Raw genomic sequence first — 9,319 nt, 5'->3', positions numbered from 1 at the left:
TTCTTAATGGCTGCATAGTATTCCATGGTGTACATATACCACAGTTTGTTGATCCATTCGTGGATCAATGGGCACTTGGGCTTCTTCCATGACCTGGCAATTATGAATTGGGCTGCAATAAACATTCTGATACAAATCTTTTGATATTTTAATTGGACTTAAGGAAGCCTTTGTGATAATATAGCACTGAACTGAGCAGATAAAAACTTGTTATTTGTATATCTGGAAATCTTCGAAGGAAATAATAGACAACAACCTGTCTTATATACCTTAGACCATTTTCTGGCTGAATATAGTGAGCTTGAGCAGATGAATTAATATTGGTATTAATAATAATATCTTTTTTTTTTAGAGATGGAGTCTCACTTTATCACCCTCAGTAGAGTGCTGTGGCATGATCTCACAGCTCACAGCAACTCCAACTCCTGGGCTTAGGTGATTCTCTTGCCTCAGCCTCCTGAGTAGCTGGGACTACAGGAGCCCGCCAGAATGCCTGGCTATTTTTTTGTTGCAGTTTGGCCGCGGCCAGGTTCAAACCTGCCACCCTTGGTATACGGGGCTGGCCCACTACTCACTGAGCTACAGATACCACCCATAATAATATCTATTTTTGAGAAATTATTCATTAACTGCTTTGTCAGTAAATTTCTTACTCATACTGTCTCACAATCCTGTGTCTGTAGATACCATGGCCTTAGGCATGTTCATGTTATATTGTTAATCATATGTTATATTGTTAATCATAATTTCTTTTGACCCAAAGCGACGTCTTATATCTTTTTCCCCCCTCCAATCAGTTATTCTTAGAGAACAGAAATTCTATGGTAACTTTGGCTTCTGTATTAGCCATATTTTCAAACGGTGAACTTTTATTACTTTGGTTCTTAAGATCATTAATACTGTTAAATGTTTTGATTGATTGATTAAATTTTCTGAGTGATTTCCTAAATACTTCCTCTTTGACATGCATGATTTTCCTTTTCTCTATCATTACTGATTTTCTATCTTTTCCATTAGTGATCTTGCTCCTTTAAAATTCTGAAAATAGCTTTCAGGGTAAACACATATATTTAGGAATATGGGATTTGAAAAAAATCATCTTCTAAGGGGAAAAAAAAATCACTCTTCTCACAGCCTGTCCTTCTACAGATGAAATGAAAAAAACAATTAAAAAGGAAGCAGCATCAACATTTTACTTTCTTTTTTTAATAGTATAAGCTATTGGTAAAAGTAAAAAGAATGACATTATTTGTCATTATTACAAAAATTACCTTTTGTTCCCCTTTGTAAATATCATTAAATTGATACAGAAATTATGTTGCATCTTCTATTGGCAGCATTTTTGTTTAGCCTAGATCACACTGTCTTTAAAATAGACATGGCATTTCACTTTTTAATAAAGATACTGAATACAGTAAAGCAGACCATAATGTTAAAATTGTCATTGCTACTCCCTAAAGAAACTTCTTATCTTCTAGAATTAGTTGCAAAAGTATAGAGTTATCATTGCCTCCTTCTATCTTATAGAAAAAATACTTTTTATTAAAAAAAGATAAAAATTTTTAAACACCTATAAATGTTTTAATGACTCTGTCTTTTCTATAGTTTTTGAAATGACAGAATAGGTTCAGTTATGTATCAGTAGAGTCTTTTTAGCCCCAAATAACAAAACAACTTCTAAAACTATTTTGAGTAAACATCGAATAAAGTGTTTTGTTTAAAAAAACTCCTTAGAATAGCAGCCCAGGTTGCAAAGCTATCAGGAAATGGGCTTGCTTTCTTGACTGCTTTTTATATGACCGCTCCATTCTTCCTTCTGTATGGTGACTAGCCTTTCTCAACAGAAACAAAGCGTTCCTGTCCTAGTTTTTGTTTTAAATCATTTCTTAATTCAAGAACTAGAAAAGACTAGAAATTATTTCTTAGACCTCACTCCATATTCTCAGGAGGGAGAAATAATTGGGCAAGTATCTATCCATGCTCTAATAGCCATGACCAAGAAAACAGGGTCATTAAGTTCAAGTGTGGGGGCCAATCCTAAAAGAAGAGGAGATGTGGCCTAACTAAGCTTGTGTCTTAAAATTGAAAGTTTTTCTTAAATGCCTTGGGGGACCATACTTATGAACACCCGATCACAGTGCCTTTATAAGTATTTATTTGAGGGCCAACTATAAAGAGAAATTAATAAAACATGCAAGTTCAGTTGTTGCCAAGGATTATATAAATGTTAAGAGATATTTTATATTATATATAATTTATAAAGTATATAGTATTTTTGTTTTAATATTAATGTTTAAAAATTGTTTATATATATATTTTAGGGTGATCTACAAATTATTGGCTTCTAAAAGTGAAAGTATTTGGGTTCAAGCTCTGAAGGTCCTGGGATACTTTCTGAAGCATTTAGGTCACAAGTAAGTCGATATTTTTCATAATGAATTATATTCATATCAATTAGAATTGAAATTCGGAATAATCTAACAATGGAGCTAATAGCTTTCTGTGATAAGAGTTATAAAAATGTATTATAAAATAATTTTTTATTTATAGTACTGTGATTGTGGAAGAAGATCATGTTTAAGTGAAATAGTTTATATTTTTCTGAAAAGAAAATATTGCCCATTTTAAGGTTGTAGTAAAATAGTTTATCCAAGTAAAAGTGTATATGATATTGTTTCAATGAAAACATTCTTGACACAGGGAATACTTATGTATATTGTGGTCTTTCTGAGAACTGATACTAAACTTTATTATTTGTTCCTATTTTTTCCTAATAGTGGGGCTTTTTATAGAATTAATTGTCCTATAATGCTTTCAATTCTTTCTCTAAATGCAGACTTTAGGTAATTGTTCAAAACACTTTTTCTATAAGTAACGGCTGTTGACTTAATGATTTCAGTTCATACTATGCTGTCCAGGGCATGAATATTTTTTTAAAAATTCATTTTCTATACAAGTGTTCCCAAGGAAGTAGTACTATAATTTAGGAACTACTAGATGAAGTTCTTTTCATAACTTCACTGTTGCCAGTTCTTCTTGGTGTTTAAATTAGCAAAGAGTTTAGGGGTCATAGTGATGAAAACTGTACAAAATCCCAATGAAACGTATCTTATTTTATTTTTTGGGCACATTGTTGCCCTCAGGAGTGTGCCGTGGTGTCTTAGCTTACAGCAACCTCAAACTCTTGGGCGTAAGCAGTCCTCTCTCCTCAGCCTCCCAAGTAGCTGGGAATATAGGTGCCCGCCACAATGACAGGCTATTTTTAGAGACAGGGTCTTCCTTTGGCTCAGGCTGGTCTCAAATTGGTGAGCTCAGGCAATCAACGGGCCTCAGACTCCCAAGTACTGGGATTATGGGTGTGAACCACTATGCTCAGCCTCCAGTGAGACATGTCTAACATACTGTATAGTCTGGTAGTTTAAGTAATTTTATTTTCATTTTGTAACAAATCAATAGTTGAGGAAATGAGAACAGAGACATTGTAGATATAGGGAATAGTTGAAGAAAAGCCAGCAGTCCTTTCTATAATTAGAAAAGGATTGCATATGGATAAGCAATTTTACGTGTACTAGATCATAGACTAGTATGAGAGAGAACCATATACACTTTTATTATTAAGCGATAAGAATTGGTCATTTAACTTTGGTTAAGTAAAAGAAATTCATTCAGAAAAAGCTGAAGAGATTGCAGTCTCTTAAAACTATCAAGAAAGCACATTTAAAAATACAGAAAATAATTGCATTTCTCTGAGCATTTTCTCATGTGTTTGTTGGCCATTTGTCTCTTTCAGAGAAGTTTCTGTTCATGTCTCTTGCCCACTTATAAGTGGGATTGTTCGCTCTTGTTGATGAGTTGAGTTCTCTGTAGATTCTTGTTATCAGCCCTTTGTCAGATCTGTAGCATGCAAATATCTTCTCCCATTCTCAAGGCTGTCTGAGTTTGCTTTAGTTGTGGTACCCTTAGCTGTGCGGAAGCTATTTAGCTTGATCAATGTCTCATTTATTTATTGTTGGTGTTGCTGCCATTGCCCAGGGGGTCTTCTTCATAAAAATTTTTCCCAGGTTGATTTTGTCAAGTGTTTTTTCCACATTTTCGTCTCGAATTTGCATTACTTTGTGTTTTAAATTTAGGTCTTAGGTCTTTTATCCTGATAAAGTCAATTTTTGTAAGGGTCAGAAGTGTGAATCAAAACCACATGGAGTTATCACCTAACCCCAGTGAGAATAGCCTATATCACAGAATCCCAAAGCTGCAGATTCTGATATAGATTAAGGAGAGAAGGGAACACTTCTACACTGCTGCTGAAATTGCAGACTAATGCAGCCTCTATGGAAAGAAGTATGGAAAACCCTCAGAGAGCTAAAAGTAGACTTTCCCATTTGATCCCACAATTCCATTAGTTGGTATCTCCCCAAAAGAAAAAATATCACTCCACCATAAGGACATTTACGTTAGAATATTCATCGCAGCTGAATTTATAATCCCTAAGATGTGGAATCAACCCAAGAACTCATTAACACATAAATGGATTAATAAACTATGGTGTATGCATGCCATTAAATCCTATTCAGCTATAAAAAAAGATGGAGACTTTATATCTTTTGTATTTTCCTGGATGGAAGTGAAGCACATTCTCCTGAATGAAATATCACAGGAATTGAAAAGTAAGTATTCTATGTGTTCAGTACTAATGTGAAATGAATAGATAAACAACAGTCTACACCCCAACAGGAGAGAAGAACACAATTGAATTCAAATGGGGATCATTGTGAAGGAGGAGGGGAGATTGGTGCGCTCTCACTGTACACGCCACCTGGTTGAAGGGCTCAACTACAATTTGAACTTAACATAAGAAACACCAACAATATTACCTAAATCATTTGTACTCTCATATTAATCTGAAGTAAAAAAAGAAAAGAGTATAGAAAAAGATGAAACCTCACAAATAATGCAAACTAAAAAATAGCAAGCAAGCAATTTCCCTGGATAAACATAGTTAAGATATGGCCTTCCGCCTTTTTTTTCTTTAAAATTCATAAGTAATACAACAAGGAGCAAAAACTGAAATCTCTTACTACCACAACTGTTAGCAAAAGTAGTAGATAGAAACAACTCAGGAACTCCAAGTTATGAGTATCAGCTGCTGAAAGCTGCTAAGATTGGGTAAAAGCTATGAAGGATAAAGACAAGAGAAAATACAGAAAATGCTGAGAGAGTTCAGTGATAACAAATCTCACCAAGTGTCACTGAAAGTACCCTTTCTAAAGATGAAAGGCTCACTTCAAGGTAAAAAGTAGATCCTTTGTTTGAAATGATAGATACATATACATCATGTCTGATAGCAGAATCCTTTTTGAGTCAGATTGGTTTCAAAAAAGCAGAAAATGAATAACAAAGAATTACACAGTTGCGCTAGCTATATTTGTAAGAAGCCATCTGTCTCTGTGGCTATAGAGAAGAGTCAGTTTTTGGATTGTGAAAGCAAAACCCTTGCCCCTTCTTTTACAACACATATGCAGGGAAATCTCTTGCACATGGCTGATCCAGGATAATTTCACTAAATCAAAAGAATTGGCACAGTGTGAGTGCATATATATCAGATTTTAAAAACCTGGAAGAAATAAGCAAACTAATCAATAGATGAATAGCACTTACTAGAAAAATATTACTATGAAGCACATAGTAATTGTGATTTAAAAATCTACCAGAGTTAAAAAAAAAACCAAAAAACAGGAACTAAATGAATTGCTTCTGAGAAAGTGCAATCCTTACACAAAGTATTGAAAAATTACAACCTAGCTACTCAGAGAGTTGAAGCAGTAAGATGGTTTGAGCCCAGGAATTTGAGACCAGCCTAGGAAACATAGTAAGATCTCATAAAAAAAGATGTAAGAAATATTAGAACTCTTTATTTATAAAAATAAAAACAAAGAAAATAACATGCAGGGCTGAGCACAGGGGCTGGTGGGTTTGAACCTGAAAAAAAAAGCCAGGCATTTCCTAACAAATGCAATCAGTGTAACCTGGTTTCTTGTACTCTCAATGAATCCCCAACAATAAAAAAGCTAAAAAAGAAAATAGCCAGGCATTGTGGCAGGAGCCTGTAGTCCCAGCTACTAGGGAAGCTGAGGCAAGAGAATCACTGGAGCCCAAGAGTTTGAGGTAGCTATGAGTTGGGACGTCACGGAACTCTACCCCCAGCAATATAATGAGACTCTGTCTCAACAAAAATAAATAACTAAATTAAATAACATGTAATTAAGAATAAATTGTGGTATGTGTACACCATGGAATATTATGCAGCCTTAAGGAAAGATGGAGACTTTATCTCTTTCATGTTTACATGAATGGAGCTGGAACATATTCTTCCTAGCAAAGTATCTCAAGAATGGAAGGAAAAGTGTCCAATGTACTCAGCCTTACTATGAAACTAATTTATAGCTTTCATATGAAAGGTATAACCCAATTATAGCCCCAGAATATGGGGAAAGGGGAAAGGGAGGGGAGGTGGGGAGGATGGGTGGAGGGAGGGTAATTGGTGGGACCACACCTACAGTGCATCTTACAAGGGTACATGTGAAACTTACTAAATGTAGAATATAAATGTCTTAACACAATAACTAATAAAATACCATGAAGGCTATGTTAACCAGTTTGATAAAAGTATTTCAAATTGTATGTAAAACAAGCACATTGTACCCCACGACTACATTAACATACACAGCTATGATTTAATTTAAAAAATAAAAAAGAATGTAATAGTTGAGAAGGATTAAAAAGAAAATGAGTGATGGAGAAGGCAAATAAATTCCAATAATGGCATAAATGGAGTTTTCAATAACAAACACAAAATAATAGACCAAAACAGTACTTAAGCTATAATTTAGTGAAGTGCTAATATATAATTTTGCCACCTTTAATTAAAGAATATAGTTTATACCAATGAAAATTGACCTGGAAGGGTCAACATAAAGGTGTAGTATTGTATTTAAACATAGAAATCCTTTGTATAGCCATGTGCAAATAATGAAAAAAAATTAATCTGGCCTTAGACTTCTCTAAAATGACCTTCAATCGAGAAAACTATAGAGCAACAACCATAAGATATCAAATGAAAAAAGTAGAAGGCAGGGTGGCACCTGTGGCTCAAAGGAGTCGGGTGCTGGCCCCATGTACCAGAGGTGGTGGGTTCAGATCCAGTGCTGGCCCCGTATATCAGAGGTGGTGGGTTCAGATCCAGTGCTGGCCCCGTATATCAGAGGTGGTGGGTTCAGATCCAGTGCTGGCCAAAAACTGCAAAAAAAACAAAACAAAACAAAACTGATAAAAATAGGTAAATTGTTATTTAACATGTCATGAATGGGCAAAAATGTTGTAAATATACAAAATAATAATTTTATTAACTAATATAGAAACTGAGGAAACTAAAAGAATCTTAAGTGACAACTTTGTATAACTTTCCCCAGAAAGGCTATAGTGGAGCATTTGAATTTCATTTTTCTAAAGAGTATTGGATGTTCAAGTAGAGAACCAAAGATAATCTGCTGTTTTAGCTCATGATTTCTTTTCACAGTTTACTCAAACTAGTGCATTGGAAGATAGCAAAGTATAGAATAAAAATATAAAGGGCGGGCAAAGATTAAGCCTTAGTAAATAGGAAACCTAACACATGACATAAGAATTCCTAGTGAAGGAAAATGATGGGTTTCTTGAAATATTTTAAACTACCAGAGACTTGGAGGTGTTGGATAAACTTTGTCAAAAGTCCTTTTAAATAAATAGGTGAGCACACAAAAATAAAAGAAATTCTCATATGCTAAAATAAAAATAAAACACAAATAAAAGGACTTAAACTAGTTTTGAAACTAATATGCAATTAAAAATATGCAGTTAATATGTAGAAGTGAAAAGGTAGCAGTTAAAATTAACATCTCCATGGGTACATTACACAGATTAGAGAAAACTTCAGAAAGAATCAGTGAACTGGAAGACAGAAATGAAGAAATTACCTAGGGTGCAACACCTAGAAACACAATAACAAACATGAAAAGAAGGTAACAGATATGGAGAAGGAATGAAAAACTCAAACATACAACTGGGCACTACTGTAGAAAAAATTCAGAAAAGTGATACTTATAATTTGAATAGGAATATAATGAAATTATTTTCCTTTCTGTTTTCACTCTTCTGTGCTGTACTGTAAGTGTTACAGAAAAGGTGTAGAGAGAACGAGGAAGAAGCAAAATTCAAAGAAAATTGCTAAAGATTTTTACATAATTCATGAAAAACCCAATTTCTCAGAATTTGGAAGTAAAATGAGCTCTAAGCAGGAAGATTAGCATAAAAATCTCACTGTAAAACACAACTACAAGAACACCAAAGACAAAGAGAGTAACAAGGGAAGCCAGCCTGCAATATTAAAGGAAATATAGTATTTTAATAGTTAAAATAATATGGTATTTATTTGTGAAGAGACAGAACAAAATGATCAAATTCAAAGTCAACAGATTGAAAATAGTTTCTGCATTTTACATATCAGATTGACTATTTTTATGATTATTGTGATGCATAGGGTTGGTAAAGCTGTTGGTAAAAGATATTTGTCCCTTAATGGTAAAAATATGAACATACATATTTTTTTTGGTTAGTTTAGCAAAGCCTCACAACTTTTAACCTGAGTATTTCAGTTGTAAGAATTTATTCTAAGGAAGTAAACATGGTTATGCCCAAAAGTTTATCTAAAGCAGTGGTTCTCAACCTTCCTAATGTCGTGACCCTTTAATACATACAGTTCCTCATATTGTGGTGACCCCCAACCATAAAATTATTTTTGTTGCTACTTCATAACTGTAATTTTGCTACTGTTATGAATCATAATGTAAATATCTGATATGCAGGATGGTCTTAGGCGACCCCTGTGAAAAGGTTGTTTGACCCCACAAAGGGGTCATGACCCACAGGTTGAGAACTGCTGATCTAAAGGAAGGTTTGTTTATGGTAGGAAAGAAGCTTATAAATAACGTAAGTTGTTAAATGTAATGAATGGATAAATTAACTATGCTACATTTTTATTATCAATTACTCTTAATGACATTGAGAAACACACACTAGACTTTTGATTCAAAGGAAAAAAGCAAAAATTACTATGTATAGAACAATTTCCATTTTATTGATTTTTGTATCTGTCACATGTAGATTTATTTACATAGCAATTAATCTGAAAGAATATAAACCATGTTTATAATGATTATGTCTGGAATTAGGGACTTTTTTTATCTTTTCCCCCTATTTTCCTCTTTCACATATTCTCTGAATTTGT

The 9,319-nt window shown here is 33.8% G+C and overlaps 1 protein-coding gene across 1 annotated transcript in view; it reads left to right on the top strand.

Annotated features, from left to right (window-relative positions):
- The window catches only part of NBEA (neurobeachin), a 719,303-nt gene that overhangs the window by 159,264 nt on the left and 550,720 nt on the right, over nt 1-9,319 (top strand). Inside the window, exon 17 of the mRNA XM_003800132.3 lies at nt 2,322-2,414. Coding sequence (XP_003800180.1) covers nt 2,322-2,414 — 93 coding nt within the window. The remainder of the gene's footprint in view (nt 1-2,321; nt 2,415-9,319) is intronic.

Source organism: Otolemur garnettii, unplaced genomic scaffold (genome assembly GCF_000181295.1).
Source record: "Otolemur garnettii isolate 467f Iridium unplaced genomic scaffold, OtoGar3 scaffold00167, whole genome shotgun sequence".
Classification (NCBI taxonomy): domain Eukaryota; kingdom Metazoa; phylum Chordata; class Mammalia; order Primates; family Galagidae; genus Otolemur; species Otolemur garnettii.
The sequence above is the reverse complement of the archived record's forward strand: the minus strand, read 5'-3'. Positions and strand labels throughout refer to the sequence as shown.